At 45.5% G+C, this 21,136-nt stretch overlaps 1 protein-coding gene across 3 annotated transcripts; it reads left to right on the top strand.

Moving 5' to 3' along the window:
• Nucleotides 1-35: 35 nt before the first annotated feature.
• Nucleotides 36-21,135, top strand: LOC118367524 (BMP-binding endothelial regulator protein-like). 3 transcript variants are annotated; one of them, XM_035751090.2, is made up of 16 exons: nucleotides 36-933; nucleotides 1,134-1,249; nucleotides 2,475-2,560; nucleotides 10,822-10,921; nucleotides 12,724-12,806; nucleotides 14,382-14,472; nucleotides 14,564-14,646; nucleotides 15,298-15,397; nucleotides 15,566-15,675; nucleotides 15,793-15,927; nucleotides 16,142-16,246; nucleotides 18,300-18,345; nucleotides 18,579-18,941; nucleotides 19,060-19,396; nucleotides 19,656-19,786; nucleotides 19,941-21,135. In XM_035751090.2, exons 2-16 carry the CDS (start codon nucleotides 1,135-1,137, stop codon nucleotides 20,120-20,122), a joined length of 2,067 nt encoding a protein of 688 aa, XP_035606983.1. In that variant the 5' UTR covers nucleotides 36-933; nucleotide 1,134; the 3' UTR covers nucleotides 20,123-21,135. The 3 variants fall into 3 exon arrangements, with proteins under 3 accessions (XP_035606983.1, XP_052350368.1, XP_035606984.1); XM_052494408.1 differs by having other exon boundaries at nucleotides 36-1,249; XM_035751091.2 differs by having other exon boundaries at nucleotides 36-1,249; nucleotides 10,825-10,921.
• Nucleotide 21,136: the final 1 nt, after the last annotated feature.

Raw genomic sequence — 21,136 nt, forward strand, 5'->3', positions numbered from 1 at the left:
AGTGGCCTGAATTAGTGAATTTTCGTTGTTCCATTCTGCGTTTCACACTGTTTTGCAGCGTGACCGTGTTGAGAGAGCGCAGCAGAGATTAACAGTAAAGACAGGTGAATCGCATGTTGTGTATCCAGGCGTGTTTGTAGTGAAACGAGATCCAGCCTCGAGATCTGATTGAAGTAGGTGGTTCTCTCACAGCGCGGTACGGAGTGTTTCATTACCAGAGCTGCAGCCAGCCGGGAGCAGCGGGCAAAATTGTACTTCAAATCACTCGGATTATTAAACCCCCGGCAACAATTGAAACATTGAGGGGCCGTTCTCGTTTTGTTTGGAGGAGGTTCCAGCACCCTGCGGGGATGTTTAACTGGAGTAGTAGGGTTTCTATTACGCTGGCAACGCCGTGCGCCTCAGTAGGAGCAGTTTACTATAACTTTGGGCTGGAGGTGGTTCGCTTCTCGCGAGTGAGAGAGACCAGTGCAGGCTCGTGTAGCCTAACCCAAAGCCCGCTACTAAACCTGAGACAGTTGGACAGCATCTCGGCGCAAAACGGACCTACAATTCCAAATGTAACCGGTTTCTTTTAGCACTTAACAACAACTGTATATTTTTGATATTTCCAAACTTGAGGATTTTTGAAGACATTTAATTACGAGTCTATCTTTAGGCTATTTGGGGGATTTATTTCCAAATACTTTTATTTGTATTTTTTATTATACGCATCTGTTTTATTTTAATCTTTTATGAAATTAGTTTTTCACTTTATTTGGAAACATTTTCTAACCCCTGCACTTGTTTTGGGAACACGAGCGCTCCTTGACGCGACATGAGGACTGTCGCCTGGCTGTCCGGACGGCATTGTCATTGTAATTTTCACGTGTCATGTCGATATTCGGATGCCGGAGGACACGGGATGTCGTTTAGCATTTTGACAAACTGAAGGTTATGGTCTGGAACAAAACCAACTGAAGAACGTTATAGTAGCCTGAATGGGGGCAATTATGCTGGAGTCCCATATATTCTAGGGTTTTCATTCGCACACCAACCCATGGGGATTTAAATATTTATATATATGTATATTCTAGCATACCATTTCCTTTTTTTAACGTTTTTCTTCTTTTTTTTTACTGGACCAATTTTAGGATGATGTTGTATTGCTGCTCGAGCGCCCTGGAACTTTCTTTTAAGTTCACCTGCAGCTTTTTATTCGTGTTTTTACTGTTCCAAATGCCACAGTCCTCCTCGCCTTTAATTACAGGTAAGATACATTGACTTGGCCTATTTGGTTTCAAAACATGTCAAGCAATTGACAAAAACAAGAAAAAAGCCCAAAAGCTAGCCTAGAGGTAGTCTATTCACTGTTCCCGTTACTTCCCACTCCACACAGACGTCAGCTCAATGTCTAACGCTAGTTTTGATTTACATTTGGTTTAATTGTCAACTAACGTGAAATCAACGTTAAATCAACAACAAATGTCACAATGTCATTGGATTGACGTTAAAAGTTGAGTGAAAAAAAATATGCTCTGTCGGGTAACTGGTGCCCCGGGCTCGTTTGAAACCTCATGACATTGGCTCACCAGTATAATTTGCCCATCTACTGTTGTTTAGGAAACTCGAGTTGGGTCGCGCTGTCGAGGTCAGTATCCAAGTCACCTGGCGCCTTATTGTGCAAACATAATCATTTATTTCAGGGGAAAGAAAAACCTGCGTATCGGTATCAGCTGAGTAGTCTACCATTAAATTCCCATGCCGTGCCGCTACCTGGTATTCGAAATATGTGGTATGTCATCTGTCTATTGTTTTCCCTGCAGGGCCGGGGTTGAACGCACCGTTTTCGTGGAAGAGGAAAGTTGTCTGGTTGTAAAAAGACAAATGCGCCCTGTCACTGTGCTCGGCTGCAAGAGATGGATGAAGAGTAAACAACATTTATAGGGCTATTCATTCATCTCTGCTTTATAAAAGAAGAAAAGCCTAATTGGATTTAGGCTAAAGTGTTGGGTTTCCCCACAATCACTTAAAGCTGTGCTGGTTTAATTACACGTGAAGGTTGTAGGGTACGCTACTGTCGGGGTAATTGCCCTGCTCCTGTAATTCTCACAGAAACCACGTTGTCACCAAATTTCCCCCCCAACACTTTCCCTGGCTGCCACTGCCCTGCTCAACTAAAACATTTATATCTCAACTAAATTTAAATCACTCTGACAAAAATATTCTGAGGTAAACTGATCGAATATTTCGTAATTTGGAATTTATAGGCTATAGCCTATATAATCCAAATAAATTAGAAATATGAACTTGTCGATAAAACTCAGACTATTAGGCCTACTTATTTTAACGTCTACAAAATATACGTTATGGCATAGCGGGTACAATTCGTGGTAGGCCTGAAGAAAAAGCACATTTGGAATATGGTGAGTCCGTCAATGACGTAACTTCTCTTCGGCGCGAATTTATTGCCTCTCTCCTCGCGCCCTTCACAGGTACAGAAGCCAGCTGCGAGAACGAAGGAGAGGTGCTCCACATACCCAACATAACGGACAACCCGTGCATCACCTGCGTCTGTCTGGTGAGAACAAATCCCAATTCTTGCTAAATAACTTTCAAATGGTTTTAGGGCAGGTAATTGTTAGTTGACATTGAGCTTCCCTATTGGTTTTTGGCAAGTAGGTTCCACTGAGGAGGAAAAAAACGCAATTGTTGTGCGTAATTCCTCCCTCTGTGCTTGACTGAATAACTTTAATATTCATATTGTGACCTAATTATGTATAGTCTATAGCCGAGTTGTAGGCCTAAGTGGGCAAATAGGCCTGCACTGTTTTTTCTATTAATCACAAAGAATGATGAGTAATGTTTAAATAAGGGCAATACGTGAGTTTTGTAATTGTTTCCCTTGTAAGCCCACACTGGCTTTTAAACAAAATGGAATTGTTTGTTTAAAGACGTCCTTGTCTTTATGCTGACTTTGCCCCGACTTCCTGTTAAATCGAGGCTAACGTTACACTTGTGAAAGGAGGCGTCTTTCCTGGAACATTTGCTCTTTGACCTCTGTCTCCTTGCTTTGAAGGTCATTGTTTTACGGTTGAGAATGCAAGTAAGAGGCTTTTCTGTCACCAGCAGCCAGATTCAATAATGCTCTCCCTCACCTGTCTTTTTAGTCCCTCTTTAAAAGTGTCATGTGGTGAGGAAGTTTCTACAAATGTTGTGTTTGACTTGCAGGGTATTTGCCCTATGTGAAACAGAGAAACAGTGTGTAAGGTTATATATTTATGTGTGCACTGTGCACTCTACTGTGGCCGTGCTGCCTCGGCTGTCTGTAGCTGCTCTGATAGTCTCTTTGATATGTCTCCCTTTGCTAACCACCTCCTTATCAGGCTTCCATCACTAGGAGCCCTGCTGAATGCTATCAGTCATCAGAGGGCCACGGCTAGCCTTTCATCTTGGCCCGTCCGTCATGTCACTGGCCCCAGAGTGCCTCACAGGGGAGGGAGGCCAGCCTGAAAGACACTTGTGTCGCCATGCTGTCTTTTAGGGGGGGTTAGCGGATTTTAAAGGGTGGGGGTGAGCTGTCAGGGCTCTCGTGTCAATCACAGGCTCCCAGTTGCGGCCGAGTATTTGTTAATGGCCCTTCACTGGCGGAAACTGAGGCACACAGAGAAGCCATTCTTTTCGCCAGCCATCTCACAAGACGCAGGAATCTGCCTCCCGCTCGCTAAACATAATATACAGGCAGCCAGCCAGGAGGCAGCTCTCGTTAACCTGCTATCTACTACTCCCCCTCGCTTTTTCCCCCCTCTCCTCTTTCTCAGTAGCAATGATTGATGAGCTCAGTGGGCTGACCAGTGATCTGCAAACATTTGGGAAGCCAAAGGTCCTTTCCTGTTCCAACCGCTCCACAAACATGTAGATCAATACTCACCGTGTACCTTTACAGTCTTAACCTCTGCCACTGGCGTTGTCAGTGTTAATATCTCTACATTCTTAGAAAAAAGGTGTTATCTAGAACCTTAATGGGTTCTTCAGCTGTCCCCATAGGATAACCTTTGAAGAACCCTTTTTGGTTGCAGGTAGAACCCTTTTGGTTCCAAGTAGAACCCTTTTGTGTTCCATGCAGAACTCTTTCTACAGAGGATTCTACATGGAACCCAAAAGGGTTTTATCTGGAACCAACAAGGGTTATCCTATGGGGACAGCTGAAGAACCATTTTGGAACCCTTTTTTTCTACGAGTGTAGTCTAGAAGACTCAAAGAAGACACAATTCTCCTTTATTTTCCGCTCTCTTTCTCCGTCCCCCTCAGTTTTCCCAGTGGTCTATAGAGCAAAGGTGGTGTTAGAGAATCGCCAGAGCAGCTTTGCTATTGGACCTTCCAGGATACTTCTAATAGAGGGGTAGAGACAACAAAAAATATGTATATATATCCAGGCTGTATCACAGCCGTCTGTGATCGGGAGTCCCGTAACGCGGCGCACAATTGGCCCAGCGTCGCCCGGGTTAGGAGAGGGTTTGGCCGGGGTAGGCTGTCATTGTAAAATAAGAATTTGTTCTCAATTGACTTGCCTTATTAAATAAAGGTTAAATAACAAAAATACAGTACCAGTCAAAAGTTTGGACTCACCTGTTAATTGAAATGCATTCCAGGTGACTATCTCATGAAGCTGGTTGAGAGAATGCCAACAGTGTGCAAAGGTGTCATCAAAGCAAAGGGTATCTACTTTGAAGAATCTAAAATTGTTTAACTTTTCTTTTTTTTTTGGTTACTACATGATTCCATATGTGGTATTTTAGAGTTTTGATGTCTTCACTATTATTCTACAATGTAGAAAATAGTAAAAATAATGAAAAACCCTGGAATGAGTAGGTGTGTCCAAAATTTTGACTGGTACTGTATATATGTTTTATAGTCACACACAAGATAGGTGCAGTAAAATCTGTTGTTTTACAGGGACAGCCATAGTAGTACGGCACAGGAGGTTGGTGGTACCTTAATTGGGGAGGATGGGCTTGTGTTAATGGCTGGGGCTGAATCAGTGGAATGGTATGCAAATTCATCAAACACATGGTTTCTGTCCTCCCCTCAGCAGTCTCCACTATAGTACGACGCCCCTAGATTAAATAGGGTTAAGTGCCTTGCTCAAGGGCGCATCGACAGATTTCACCTTATCGGATCAGATATTCTAACTGCTAGGCTACCTGCCAGGACATAAAGAAGGATAGGACAACAACCATCTGAATTCAAAGAAAAGTCATGGAGCTAGCCTACCTATCGGAGCCAAAAGTTACATTCAGTTCATTCAGCACCATTCACTTTCTACCACTGGTGCAGGAATAGGCCTACTTCTTGGATAGGCTTGTGACTTCTCAGTGAAATGTATATATTGTTGCCCTTATCTTTTTTTAATCCAGTTTTAAGCCACAACTTCTGCTCCTGTGGGGTCGCGACCTGTTTGTTTTGGAGGGAGGTGAAGGGTCACGAGGGCAAGGAGTCCAGGTTTAAATAGGTTTAAATCTCTCCATCCTTCCATGAAAGACCGACGGCACGGTGGCTGGCGAGCCTGTCAGCTTGTTTTGACATGCCCTATGAGGTCAGACTGAGAGAGAGAGAGTGATAGTGGAAAAGACTGGGAGAGAGATTAGGAGGGAGGGAGAGAGAAATTATCTGTAGACCATGGTTTGACTGAACACATTTTGATTATCTGAAGTTGGCAAATGGAGATAGTGAAACTGACTGTGCTGTCGCCATCTAGTGATCATCTTTCCACAGTACATGACCATCACGTCAGGGATCAATGCATCTTACATACTCTACATATATCTTTTTAGATGGTCACATTAACCTATCAACATGTTATTACCCCTCAGGTCAAATATTTCTCTAGTTATTACAAGAGACTAGCAGTAGTCCAACAACAATCCCCAGACCACCCGTTGGCCTATTAGAAGCCACGACATACCACCAGTAGACCAGTAAGAAGCCTCAGAAAGTGCACGGTATGTTGAGTGTTTATGAGGCGTGGTGACCTGATTTGACCCCTAATCTTTGTTGAGAGAGGTCAAACCTTTTCACACCACTTAGTGTTAATGGCTGCCGAGTGGAATGGCCCCAAAGCCCAACTGGGAAAGCACAGGTGTGGAGAGACATTAAGATTCAAGGACAAATACGTGACCTCTATGACACTACTAGATATTCCAAGATGGCGGAGCAGTGCAGACATGTTTTGTTCGTCCTTTCGTGTACTTTTGTATTTTTTCGTCTTTTTTTTGTATATATTTAAATTTTATTTTCAATCTCTTCTCCATTTTAGTTCAATTATATCTTCCGGTAACCTGCCTCACCCAATGTGATACGGAACCGCTATTATTTTTAATTTTTAGACCTTATAGCAAGAACCACCGAGCCATCAGAAACTAACCAGCTAATTAGCTACAAGCTATTTAGTCATTGTTAGCCACTGCTAGCGGCCTTTACCTTCTGCACATGTACCAGCCCTTTTTTTTAGCTTGGATAATACTCGCCAGCCTACCAGTAGGACTGTCTCTCCACTACAACGCCGGATTCCTGCCGTAATCCCTGGACCATTCTCCTGATCTTCACAGCGGGCGAGCACCCACCGAGTTACCCAGTACCAAAACTATCCCTGAGGCCCACCTCCCGGCCTACTCAGTTGTTCACCCGGACTCCACCCAAACATGGCTAGAACCCACTACTCCACCGGATCCTTGCCGTAAGCTCTGGACCCACCGGATCACCGCTGCTACCGAGTGGCTAATGCCCCTGCCCCGAAGCTAGCACCAGATAGCCGTGAGCCAGGCGCATCTCCCGGATAGAAAACTAAATTACTACAACTACAATACCTCTTTCGCCATCTGGCTTGGATCCTTAGTCGACACGGCGCCCCACTGCACCACCACGATAGGTCTGCCGACAAATACTCCATCCACTGTGCCTTCAACCGGCCTCCGTCGGACGTCGGAGCAGACACTCCTATTAGCCCGGGGCTACTAACTTTAAACGTTGGTTTCCCACTAGCTTGTGTGGTAGCGACTACTCCGTGGCTTCCCTGTTCCATCGATTGCTGCCCCCTGGACCCTATGATCACTTGGCTACATAGCTGATGCCCGCTGGACTGTCCATTAATCACGGTACTCTTTTTATTCTTCTTATTTATTTATTATTATTATTATTTTCTTTTTTAATCTGTCGGCCCTAGCCGCGAACTCAGGCTTTGTGTGTAGTTAACCGACCCTCTCTGCCCATTCATCGCCATTTTACCTGTTGTTGTTTTAGCTGATTAGCTGTTGTTGTCTTAGTTAGCTCTCCAAATCAACACCTGTGATTACTTTATGCCTCGCTGTATGTCTCTCTCATATGTCAAAATGCCTGGTATACTGTTGTTTAGGTTAGTTATAATTGTTTTAGTTTACAATGGAGCCCCTAGTTCCACTCATTATACCTCTGATACCTCCTTTGTCCCACCTCCCACACATGCGGGGATCTCACCCATTATAACCAGCTTATCCAGAGATACAACCTCTCTTATCATCACTCAGTGCCTGGGCTTACCTCCGCTGTACCCGCACCCCACCGTACCCCTGTCTGCACATTATGCCCTGAATCTATTCTACCATGCCCAGAAATCTGCTCCTTTTATTCTTTGTCCCCAACGCTCTAGTTTTGATAGCCTTTTAGCCGTACCCTCATCCTACTCCTCCTCTGTTCCTCGGGTGATGTGGAGGTAAACCCAGGCCCTGCGTGTCCCATGCACCCTCATTTGTTGACTCCTGTGATCGAAAAAACCTTGATTTCATGCATGTCAACATCAGAAGCCTCCTCCCTAAGTTTGTTTTACTCACTGCTTTAGCACATTCCGCCCACCCTGATGTCCTTGCCGTGTTTGAATCCTGGCTTAGGAAGGCCACCAACAATTGTGAGATTTCCATACCCAGCTACAACATTTTCCGTCAAGATAGAACTACCAAAGGGGGAGGAGTTGCAATCTACTGCAGAGATAGCCTGCAAAGTTCTGTCATACTTTCCAGGTCTATACCCAAACAGTTTGAACTTCTAATTTAAAAAATCAACCTCTCCAGAAATAAGTATCTCACTGTTGCCGCCTGCTATCGACACCCGCTCCTCTCCCAGCTGTGCCCTGGACACCATTTGTGAATTGATCGCCCCCCATCTAGCTTCAGAGTTCTCACACAAAACATCAAGGAACCCACCAGGTACAACCCTAAATCCGTAAACATGGGCACCCTCATAGACATTATCCTGACCAACTTGCCCTCCAAATACACCTCCGCTGTTTTCAATCAGGATCTGGAGGAACTGCCTCATTGCCTGTATCCGCTATGGGTACGCGGTCAAAGGACCACCCCTCATCACTGTCAAACGCTCCCTAAAACACTTCTGTGAGCAGGCCTTTCTAATCGACCTGGGCCAGGTATCCTGGAAGGATATTGACCTCATTCCGTTGGTCGAGGATGCCTGGTCATTCTTTAAAAGTAATTTCCTCACCATCTTAGATTAAGCATGCCCCGTTCAAAAAATGCAGAACTAAAAACAGATATAGCCCTTGGTTCACTCCAGACCTGACTGCCCTTGACCAGCACAAAAACATCCTGTGGCGGACTGCAATAGCATCGAATAGTCCCCACGATATGCAACTGTTCAGGGAAGTCAGGAACCAATACACTCAGTCAGTCAGGAAAGCAAAGGCTAGCTTTTTCAAGCAGAAATTCGCATCATGTAGCTCTAACTCCAAAAAACTTTGGGACACTGTAAAGTCCATGGAGAACAAGAACACCTCCTCCAAGCTTCCCACTGCACTGAGGCTAGGTAACACGGTCATAAATCAATGATAATCGCATTTTTCAATGGCTGGCCATGCCTTCCTCCTGGCTACTCCAACCCCGGCCAACAGCTCCACCTCCCCCGCAGCTACTCGCCCAAGCCTTCCCAGCTTCTTCTTCACCCAAATTCAGAATGCAGATGTTCTGAAAGAGCTGCAAAACCTGGACCCCTACATATCAGCTGGGCTAGACTATCTGGACCCTCTATTTTTAAAACTATCCACCGCCATTGTTGCAACCCCTATTACCAGCCTGTTCATCCTCTCTTTCGTATCATCCGAGATCCCTAAAGATCGGAAAGCTGCCGCGGTCATCCCCCTCGTCATCTACAAAACAGCTTCCAACACTCTACTCAGCAAACTGGATGCAGTCTATCACAGTGCCATCCATTTTGTTACCAAATCACCTTATACCACCCACCACTGCGACCTGTATGCTCTAGTCGGCTGGCCATCGATACATATTCGTCGCCAGACCCACTGGCTCCAGGTCATCTATAAGCTAGGTAAAGCTCCGCCTTATTTCAGTTCACTGGTCACGATAACAACACCCACCCGTAGCACACGTTCCAGCAGGTATATCTCACTTATAATCCCCAAAGCCAACACCTCATTTGGCCGCCTTTCCTCCCGGTTCTCTGCTGCCTGTGACTGGAACTAATTGCAAAAATTGCTGAAGTTGGAGACTTTTATTTCCCTCACCAACTTTAAACATCGACTATCTGAGCAGCTAACCGATCACTGCAGCTGTACATAGTACATCTGTAAATAGCCCACCCAATCTACCTACCTCATCCCCATATTTTTTAACATTTTATTTACTTTTCTGCTCTTTTGCACACCAGTATCTCTACTTGCACATCATCAATCTGCTCATTTATCACTCCAGTGTTAATCCGCTAAATTGTAATTATTCACTCCTATGGCATATTTATTGCCTACCTCCTCATGCCTTTTGCACACACTGTATATAGACTTTATTTTTTCTACTGTGTCATTGACTTGTTTATTGTGTTATTGGCTTGTTTCTTTTTCTCCATGTGTAACTCTGTGTTGTTGTCTGTGTCACACTGCTTTGCTTTATCTTGGCCAGGTCACAGTTGCAAATGAGAACTTGTTCTCAACTAGCCTACCTGGTTAAATAAAGGTGAAATAAATAACATAAACAACTACTGTGGTCGTCAGAAGACGCATAACTCTCCACTCTTTCTATTTCTTTATCTCTCTCTATTTCTCTTTCTCTCTAAAAATCCATCTCTCTCTCTTTCCCTCTCAAAATCCATCCCTCTATCTATCTATCTGGCATCATATATCTCACTCTCAGACATATTTGTCTCAAACTGGCTGTTGAAAGTGCTCTGAAAATCTCTATGATTTAGACCAGTGGTTTGGGGAGCGCTTTATGTATGGATCCCATGTGCCTTCGCCTCTCACCGCCCTTCTCTCGCCTTCACTGATGGCATCACCCAAACCAGCGTGGTTAGAGAACCAGTGAAGGCTCTCTGTAAATAAAACCGCCCAGTTTTATTTTAGTTATATGGGCCACGGTCCAGCTTTGAAGTTGACTCATTATACAGTCCAGTTAGGTTGCACTGAGTAAATGGGGACTATATAAAGGGAGTGTATAAAGCTAGTGGCAAAGTGATAATGTTTAGCGAGTATATAAAGTGGGGTTGTATATAAATTGAGAAGAGAGAAAGAGAACATCTGCATAAAGTACATGTAACCAGAGTTTATTTTAGCCTGTAAAAGGGGAGTGTGTCGACAAAGAATGTGTAGGAGACTTTATAACGTGAATACACTGATGGTAATCAAAAAGCATCTTCTTTCTCTCCCTCTATCCCTCTGTCTCTCTCTTCCTCTCTCTCTCCCCCTCTTTCTCACCTCCCCCCTCTTTCTTTCTCTCTCCTCCCCCCTCTTACTTTCGATCTCTATCTCTCTACCCTCCCTCCCCCTCCCACCCTCCCCCTCTCCATCAGAAGGAGAAGGCAGACTGTAAACAGGAGAAGTGTCCCCTGGTGTCTGAGGACTGTGCTCTGGTTGTCAAACAGACAGGAGCCTGCTGTGAGAGATGCAAAGGTGAGCAGCACACACACTCTACTACTCTCATCACCATGAAAACATGAGGTCGAAGGTTAGGGGATGCATGTACTGTTCTGTACGATAGACTTGGAACTTTGTCTAGTGGAGTGAGTAGGTTCTATCTCTGAATCTCTTTAGTGTTGATGTATAGACCTTGCTGCAGCGATGTTGTTTGACGGTCATTGATGCTACCTGTAGGAGTGAGGGTGACGTGACAGCTTGAGTCCCACAGTAGAAGACAGTCCAGCTGCACTGGTCATCCTAATTATTTAACCACTACTGCCTCCTTGTGGAGGAATGAGGAATAGTTTTTCTTCCCACAGCACAATAGTTACTATGCGTGTGTATGTATGTGTACTGTATCAGACCAATTGAAGATTCTGCTTGAGGGTAAATTGCTACATACACAAACACATATAGCTATTATTTTCCAGGCTTCTTCTCAAATACACCCACAAACATGTGACAGGCGTACAGCAAATCGTATTTAAGTCCTATTCTTTCTTTCAGACCTATTCTTTCTCACACTGTTTGCCAGCATCTCTCTCTCTCTCTCTCTCTCTCTCTCATACACACACACACACACACACACACACACACACACACACACACACACACACACACACACACACACACACAGCTGCAGTGGTGGACTTCTCCTCTCTGGGACGGGTTGGGACCCGTTGGGGTTCAGTGTTGGGTTTATGGGGCACAGAAATAAACCTAGTTTACGAGCCGCTGCGCCTCTCAGCCTCCCAGACTAGGACCACACTCATTCACCTCCCAATCAGAACACACAGGGGTCGCGTAGTGTTGGGGTCACCTAGGACACGGTCCACAGCATTGACCACCTCATGGTCTGGGGCGCGGTCCTTTGTTTGCGGTCAAGATTATACGAGACTAGAGTTAATTCAAATGAAAAGAGGTGGAGCTCGCTTAAGTCGACCATGGAAAGCCCCATGTTGTCATGGTGAACGGTATTAGTGCCTATTGTTCCTCCATTGTGGTTGACTTTGGCTTTTATTCATGACCATGTCTACATTTAGAACAGGAACTTGCTCGTGTCAGCACAAAAACCTCCCACTGTTCAAGTACTTAATGCAGTGGTTTTATCATAGGAATCGTTTTGCTGTGTTTCCATAACCAGACAACCCTATATCTGTTGAAATTGAAGATCGTATTAATTTAGTCCCTTATTGACCGTGGGTGGTGTATCTGGAGCGTTGTGATTGCTCATAGTGGATCTCAGGCCCATTTCACATGGTGTTTTTATCATGCCCTTGGAATGGACCTGGACACTTCACAACAACATGGTCTGGTATCTTGATACTTCTATGTAATGGATTGGGGTTGTCAGAGTGTGTGCATGCCTGTCTGTCTGTAGGTCTCAAGTGTTTGAATTGCACATAACTGACAGTGTCGAGACTACTAAACCTCACCATCACTATGCCAAATCATGACAATCAAAGAAAGGTCTTCCTAAGCCATAAGGGGCACTATAGCCAGCTGGCTCTGATGGTGGTGGCAGACAGACTCCCTCCAGGCATCGCATACAGTGGATTCATAACCCTGTGTTAAATCTGTCTCAACACTTATGGTCTGGAGAGGCAAACAGCTCTATGTTCACACATGTGGTCCATTTAGTGCTCTCTGTAGACTTTTAGTTTCCACAAACTAGTAAACATTCACATCCAGGTTTGGAGTGCTAACTTTCTCTCGCTCTCCCTCTCTCTGTCTCTTTCTCTCTATCCCCCCTCTCTCTCACTCTCTCTCTCTATCCTTCCCCTCTCACTCTCTAGGTTGTCAGCTGGATGGAGAGTCCTATAATAGTTCTGTCTCCTGGACCAGCTCCATCAAGCCCTGCATCTCTCGCCGCTGTCAGGTGAGTGTCACAAAGAGAAATGAAAGAGAGAAAGGGAGGGTAAAAGACATAGAGAGAGAGATGATGATGAGAAAAGTAAGTAGAGGGAAGGTAAAGTAAATGACGGAGAGAAGGAAAGAGGGAGTACTAAGCCAGAGGCAGACAGGGAGAGGGAAAGAGAGAGGGAATGAAAGAAGGGAGTGAGTGGAAAAGAGGCAAACGGACAGAGGGGGAGTGAGTGAAAGAGAGACGGGTGGAAAGGGAGAGAGAGATTAATGAAGAAAGGGAGAAAGATAAGTGAGGATCTAGGGAAAGATAGACACATTTAGAGTGGGAGGCTGAATGACGCAGACAGAGACACAGAGTTGGGGAGGGAACGAGAGGTGAGGGAGAGAAAAAATGAGACAGTGGACAGATAGCCAAGGGGTTGGAGGAAGAAGAGACATAAAGAGAAAGAAAGGCAGATGAAATTGGGGGGGCTGAGAGAGAGCAAGTGAAGGAGAGGGATAGAAAGATAATGGAGGATGATATATGTCTCAATATCTTTGGGAGAGGAGCCAGGTGAACTTGGCAGTACAGTCCACCCATCTGGTTCCAAGCCTCCCCAACCCAGTGTCGACCTCACAAGACTAACCCCACACGTCTCCTCAAAACACACTCAAACCACATGTACACCCAACCTCACTTACTGTATACACACCACACACTCACAGGGTCCCACAATACCACTTAAAACACAAAACACACGCACAGATCTGAACACTGGTAGTCAATGGCCGTCATTGTAAATATATATTAAGAATTTGTTCTTAACTGACTTGCCTAGTTAAATAAAGGTTAAATGTAAAAAATAAAACAAAATAAAATGGCAGTGGACACAGCTGTGTGAGGGCGTGTCAGCTCCAGCATTGGGGAGGTCCAGTCAAACTAGGCTATGTGTTAGTCTGCGTGTTGACGGGTGGTGTGCGAAAAAAGCTGAGCTCCACACACCACTCATTTACTCCATCCCCAAGATACCCACGCGGAGGGAAAGGGGGGGGGGGTCTAACCAGTATCCAGACCTCACACGCAAACAATGTGTTGAGGTCCCTAGTTCTAACACTCCTACTTCTAACAATCCTAGGGTATGTATAATACATGTCACTTCTATTGAACTAAACACATGGCAGACTACTGAGATCTGCCCAACAAGGGAGGTGTGTGTGTTTCTGAGCTTCAGTTTGTGGTTCTCATGGAATATGTTGTTGATTCAGGATATTTTTTCAGGTACATTTCCAGTGAGTGATCAGGGGTGTCCCAGTGTGTAGAATAGTTGCATGTGTGAGATGCAGAATGGAATGTTCCTATCTAATGGGATGTCCCTATCTAATATCCTGCTTACGTAGTACATGCCTTACATAACTGAAACAGGATTCAAACAGCTAAGCAACCGAGAGACGAGTTTGTCTAATACAGGAATGAGAGGTATGCAGCAGAATATTCACTGATGTACGTAGCCTAGGACTGGACAGGGATGCTGCTGGGAATATGTCGTAGGAAATTTGCTCGAACAATAATAAATAAATCGCTGTTTTAATTGCTTCCTGGTTTTGACAGGAAGGTGTCGTAACTGAAGCGGAAGCACAATGTGTCGTTCACTGCAGGAACCCCAAGATTCACCCCAAGAAGTGCTGTCCAACGTGCCCGAGTGAGTGTGTGCGTGCGTGCGAGCGAGCGAGTGAGTGAAAAAAAGGAATACATCGATAATAAAGGTAACCTGTGTGTCTCTTCTGTTCCAGGCTGTATCTTGGAGGGCCATCTGTACAAAGAGAGGGAAGAGTTTCACCCTGAGGGAAAACCCTGTATTAAATGCACCTGCACTGTGAGTATACACTGTATAGACATGCATGTCTCCAGTCCCCACAGTACAGTAATTGGCTCTCTGTGGTCCAAATGAGTTTGTCTTGGCCCTCAGGGGACTCAAAGTGGTCACGCTCCCCCTCCCCTTAGTAAACAAACAGGGGAGGTGAGTGAGTAAACACATTGTGAGGTGAGTCTATAAACACATTAATGCCTCAGTGGGACTAGTGTACACTGTGTCCTGTACCAGCCGTTAATGAGGGCACACTGCTACAAGGCCAGGGGGAACTGTGAAAACCGTCTGGCATATAGAGTAGTTGTGTTTGTGAGCTGTTAAAGGTAGCAATCCGGGTTTCACAGGTGCAGACAAAGGTAAAAATGATATTGTGTAAGGGAAATGGTCATTAAGTGGAGATAAGTTGAGTAATGCATAAGAGAAGATTAATGCAGCGTTGTTCTAACGTCTATGTATATAGCTTCCTTATTCTTCTTTCATTGGGGTATTTTTTTTTTTTAGTAAATATTTTCTGAACTCTATTTTCTTAAAACTGCATTGTTGGTTAAGGGCTTGTAAGTAAGCATTTAAGGTCTACATGTAAGGTCTACACCAGTTGTATTTGGCGCATGTGAGAAATAACAATTTGATTTGATATGATATGCTGTGTTCTTTCAGGGAGGGCGGACCCTATGCGTCAGGGATGTGTGTCCTGTCCTCTCATGCCCCGCCCACCTGAGCCACACTCAGCCCGGACAGTGCTGTCCCAAGTGCCTCGGTAACACCCCTCTCTCATCAAATACTTCATAGGACTCTCCGATAGAAGTCTGGAGAACATATTCATATTTCATGAATTATTATTATTAAAACATCACACATTATTAAAACATCTTAAGTCAGAATAATTATCATCAAGCATATATTTTTTTCTTTCTCTCTCCGTCAGGTCAGAGGAAAGTGTTTGACCTATCGATGGGGAGTTGTCTGTTCCACAGTGAGGTCTATGAGGACAGCACCTCTTTCAAACATGACAACTGCACCACCTGTACCTGCAAGGTAAGAACTGACCAGAGAACCAGGCCCCAGAACTCTATTCAATGTATGTGCCATATCACCAAGTTACCATCAATAACTGACCCCTTCTCCTTCCCTCATATCCCTCCACCTTCTCAGAATTCCACTGTGGTGTGTAGGAAGCGCTGCTCTCGGCCGGGCAGTTGCCATGGTGACCAGTGCTGTGAGGCGTGTCTGTCCTTTGTGAAGGTAGCGGAAGTGAAGTACTGCCGGGCCAGGAACAAGATCTACCGGGTGAGACAGTCTGGGACAACAAGTCCTAATGCTGCATCCTTGATATCAACTGGGAAAATAGAACCTTACCATTGCCTTAACATTCAACACTGATACTTATCCACCGCAGTTGTCCTCATTCTGACATTTATATGCATATTTATACAGCCATTAATACTTGTTTGATTGATGTTGTGGTTGATTGGTTCCCTCTCTGCTTCTTCCTCTGCTCTAGGAGGGAGACATGTGGTCGTCTGTGAACTGCACCCTGTGTGCCTGTGTCAAGGGGGCCATCGAGTGCCAGCCAAAGCAGTGTGTGCCAATCACCAGCTGCCCCTCGGTGAATGACAGGCTCAAGGCCCAATCACAAACTGTCTCTCTTTGTATTGCGCCTTTTCATTCCAGGAATTTTTCAATGAATTGATGTGAATGACAACATTGATTAGAATAGGCTTAAAAAAATAATCATGCTCACTCACTTTACCTATCATCTTAAAGCTGGAATCTGTACTTGGTGAAACTGCTACACTCGTTTGCGATATTACATCAACAAAGAAGTTACTTCAAACAACAACCCCTGTTTTTTTCTTCATTGGACCCATGATAGAACAGCAGAGCATGTACCGCAAATACATTTTACCACGATGCTGAATGCTCCTCTCCTCCGTTTCATCAACAAAATAAAAACGAGAACAAATGCTCTGGGGCGGACAGTGGCGCTGTTTCACCATATGCAGATTTCAGCTTTAAGCAATTTCCCATCTGCAACTTAAACGCACTTATGTTATGAACACTGCCTATATCTATAGGACATAGCCCTGGGGTCCCTCTGTTCTCCCTGAATCATCAACATGAGACAGTCACTTTCACAATTCACCACATCCCCATCCATCTGGTCCCCCTCCCGCTGAGACAGACAGAGGCTATCTACTGTCCAGAGTTACTGTCTGTGACTAACCGCCACATGTTCAATCCACTTGCGTGACGTGTTGGTGTCACAGTAGGCAGCTGACTGGAAGCTGATTTTGCGGTGGAGGATTAAGGAGGAGTCAAAACCAATTCACCTGGGCCAGAACAGTGTGGTGGGCCAAGGAACGACCCGGTAACTTATCACAGTAACCATGCTTCAGCTGTCAAGTTTTTTGGGCTGAGTAACAGTCCCAGTTCACAGGGTGGTCACCTGTCTTGGGGTGATGTAGTAGATTCTTTGCATTCCAGCGACCAAATGATCAGTTATTCATGCTGCCAGTGACCAGCGTTCACACGGTTACAATGGTTACCTAGCGTCACCTGTTATGGTCACATAGCGGTTGCTTGTTGCGCGGTAATGTAGTGGTCATCTGTTCTTTCATACGTTCATATAGTCAACATTAAAGGCTCGTTGTCATTCTTTTTTAAGCTAGCACCCCACCACCATCACATATACACCATGCCCACATGGTTATGGAGCAGATCATGGTCACATAGTAGTATAATGAACTGTCATACGGTCATTAGTCAGACAGTACAATTACAGTCACATATGGCTGCCTTAGTCATGGATTCCTAGTGGTCACACAGCGTTCACCTGTTATGGATTCATGTAGTATATCCCCTAACGGCCATCTGTGTTTGTGTCTTGGTCACTGAGTCATGGTCATCTGTCGGAATAGTCACATAACAGCCAACTGAGACACGGTCACCTAGCGGTCAATTGCAATATAGATCTGGTCACATAGCGGTCACCTGTCATACAGTATCACAACATCCACTCATCATACCTTCCTGGTGGTCATGTAGCATTCACTTGTCACACGGTCACAGTGTGGTCACCCATGTGTCTGCCCCTCCGTCCCATAGGAGACACACAGTCTCCAGTCCGGTCTTTGTCTGGGTGAAGTTTGAGTGACAGTAAAGAAGAGCTTCCCTATATTTAGATCCTGAAAGCCAATCTCTCCTTCTCTCAAAGAGCTTCAAAGAGGGAGAGCCCTTTGTGCACTGTGATGTGGGTCAGGTGGGACCCGGGTGTGTGTGTGTTTGTGTGTGGGGAGGGGGGGGGGGAGAAAGTGAGAGTGTAAGTGATGAGGACAGCCCTGGGGCAAAGGTAAGTGGAGGTTGAAGGGGATAGAGTTCTCAAATGTGCACCTCTGATGGAGGTCGAAACATAGCCCCCACCATCTCTCTAGCAAACGCACACATACACCAGGCAGAGAGTATCAATTGTCTGTATCAATGTCTCACTGTCTGGCTGTCCACGTTTGACTGGTTTTATCTGTCTGTGTCTATGTGTGTGGGTATTAATGTGTAATGTGTCCAACTGTCCAGTTGACTGTCTGTCTCTTACACTCTGACTGGCTGCCTGCTGATCTCTCTCTGTCTGTGTATCTAACAGTCTGTCTGTCTGTCTCTTCTAGAATAAGATCCTGAACAGGACAGGCTGCTGCCCGGTTTGCACTGAAAGTGAGTAAGTTACTCCCCTCTTCCTCTGCTGAGTCCTCACACACCTTTGTGGGTTGCATTTGACAGTTTTGTGGCGGTTGTTTCTTTCTTGATCTTCTCTCAAATAGACATTTAGTTATGTTGTATTAAACACAGATTTCTCATGCAAAATACAGGAATACAAGTTGGGATCAAATTGTTGCCCATAATTAAACACACTCGCCTCTCTCTCTCCCTCCTATCACTTCTTCCAGAGCCAGGCGTGTGCACTGTATTCGGCGACCCCCACTACAACACCTTCGACGGGCGCACATTTAACTTCCAAGGAACCTGCCAGTATGTTCTAACTCGAGACTGTGGTAGCGCCCCCTCTGGCGGGGGTGGAAACAGCGCTGGCTCTGACTCTGGCTTCACGGTTGTGGTGAGGAACGATGCGAGGCGAACCCGCTCCTACTCCTGGACCCAGTCAGTGGAGCTGAGGATAGGAGGGCTGAGTCTCAGCCTGCACCAGCACCTAACGGTGAGGAGGAACGGCACACGCATCGCCCTGCCCTACCATGGCCCTGGGATCCACATCGACCTGGATGGATACCTGCTCAAACTCACCACCATTGCAGGTTAGACAGGATTCATGTTAACTTCATTGGAACCTAAAGGACACTGCTAAAGTGCATTTTAGCTCCTTTTTGAAGCATAACTCTGTCTCTTTCTTTCTCCCCCCTCCCCTTCCCTCAGGTCTGGAGATCACGTGGGACGGGGACAGCTTTGTGGAGGTGGTGGCTGCTCCTCACCTGCGCGGTCGTCTCTGCGGCCTCTGTGGGAACTACAATGGACACAAGCGGGATGACACCATGGGCAGTGATGGCCTCTTCAAATTCGTGGTGGATGAGTTTGCAGAGTCGTGGCGCGTGGAGGGGAACGAGGTTTGTGCCCAGCCCATCAGGAGGCCCATCTCGTACCTCTGTCCCGGCAGTGTAAAGGTCAGGTTCCGCGCTCACAGGGAGTGTCAGAAGCTCAAGTCCTGGGAGTTCCAGAAGTGTCACCAGGTGGTGGACTTTGCCTCCTTCTTTAGGTCAGTGGTTCTTGGGGTGTCTCAGGAATGTTGGGGAGCTTCATTTGTAATGAGATTTGTCCTAGAATCTGCAACATTTCCAAATGCTCTTGTGACATTTTGTTCATATAGCAAATGTGATATTTGATTGTCTCCAATGTGCATAAAATGTCCAATGTTGTGTTGAATATGGAACCCTCTTAGTATAGAAATACATTTAATCCAGTCCATTCAATTTAATTCAACATCTCTCTCTCTTTCTCCCTCTGTCTCTCTCTAGGTCCTGTGTAACAGACATGTGTGAGTGTCCGGTGCATAAGAACTGTTACTGTGAGTCCTTCATCGCCTACAGTCGGGCCTGTGAGAGGGAGGGAGCCCCCTTCTACTGGAAGCCAGAGGCTGCCTGCATGGGTGAGTGACAGCACACACAGCCTATCACTAAACTTCATGGAACAGGGGACTCCCCCCACATTCAATTTGCTCAACAGAATTGATTGACGCATCTCTGAAATCCATTCATGTTAGGCGATCTGCAGTTATTTCTAACCAACTCCCATCTTCTCAGCCACCCAGTGTAAACACGGAGCAGTGTACGACACCTGTGGCCCGGGCTGCACCAAGACCTGTGACAACTGGAATGATATCGGGCCCTGCCACAAGCCCTGCGTTGCCGGCTGCCACTGCCCAGCCAACCTGGTGCTGTTCCAGGGCCGCTGCATCAAGCCCACAGCCTGCCCTGGCCGGTGACCCTAGTGCCCCAGGGGAAGGGGGCTGAGAGAGGGCCAAACAGCCAACACTGCCTAGCACTCAGGGTCCATACCTGTGGGGGGGACATTGGGGTGAGTGTGGGGTGATTAATGGATTTGCAGACAGGCAACGATGGACTGAAGGGATTCTCAGAAGACAGGTGGGTCAGGTAGAGGCCTCATCCACTCTGAGGGAGATAGATACCGGCCATCACAAACTGGGGTTTGGAACTCCGCTGTCGGCTGATCTTACTCGTCCACCACTACCTTGTGTTTCCACAGGATGGCGCCCATGTTGTCATTCAAATGGGATAGGAATCTGGAGGGAAACATCACCCTTGTAGTTAAGAGGAAGAGACCCTTTGGGAAAGCCTTTGTGGCTACGCTTCTTTAGTTACTGGACACTCAAGGGACATTCATCCATACTGTCATGGACCTTCAGGAAAAGGGTGGGGCTGGCTCTGTGTTGAGCCAATATGGCCTCAGTGTTTCACTCTGTTGCAGCACACAGACATTCAAAATCAGGAAACCAACCAATGCATCTTAAACAAGCATGTTCACCCTGCCAGCATAAGAGATAAGCTCTATGATGAACATATTGAACAACCCCCAGGTATCACGTGCATAAGATTATTTTATACTGTAAACTAAAAAGACTTGCATAAAAACAGATAGCTTTTTGTATTATTATTGTTGTTGATATTGTTAATTTATATAGCGATCAATAAATATGTTGTAGCAAGAGCCAGAATCATACATTTAATTTTGTTATAAATGATTTAAAGGGAAAAAAGCTATTTATGTGTTTGTGTAATTGTGTCTTGTGTAAAGAGAAATGCCCATATGTGACTTGGTTGTTGCATCATCGCAGGGAAGAAACGTACTGTATTTTTAAATGCTCAGTGTACAGGTTGTTGTGTGTTGATTCTCAAACTGAAGGTGTTCCTCAAGACGTACATTTAACTTGACCGTGTATTATTTAAGACCAGCAATATATAATTTCCATGAAACTCAT

Source organism: Oncorhynchus keta, chromosome 34 (assembly GCF_023373465.1).
Source record: "Oncorhynchus keta strain PuntledgeMale-10-30-2019 chromosome 34, Oket_V2, whole genome shotgun sequence".
NCBI lineage: Eukaryota > Metazoa > Chordata > Actinopteri > Salmoniformes > Salmonidae > Oncorhynchus > Oncorhynchus keta.

What these genes read in the sequence shown, in the direction of transcription:
- LOC118367524 (XM_052494408.1), top strand. Translation starts at nt 1,135, where the DNA reads ATGATGTTGTATTGCTGCTCGAGCGCCCTGGAACTTTCTTTTAAGTTC. An exon ending in GTGCTGTCCAACGTGCCCGA is followed by an intron (nt 14,473 to 14,563) that starts GTGAGTGTGTGC and finishes CTTCTGTTCCAG; the next exon opens with GCTGTATCTTGGAGGGCCAT. An exon ending in CTGCCCGGTTTGCACTGAAA is followed by an intron (nt 18,346 to 18,578) that starts GTGAGTAAGTTA and finishes CACTTCTTCCAG; the next exon opens with AGCCAGGCGTGTGCACTGTA.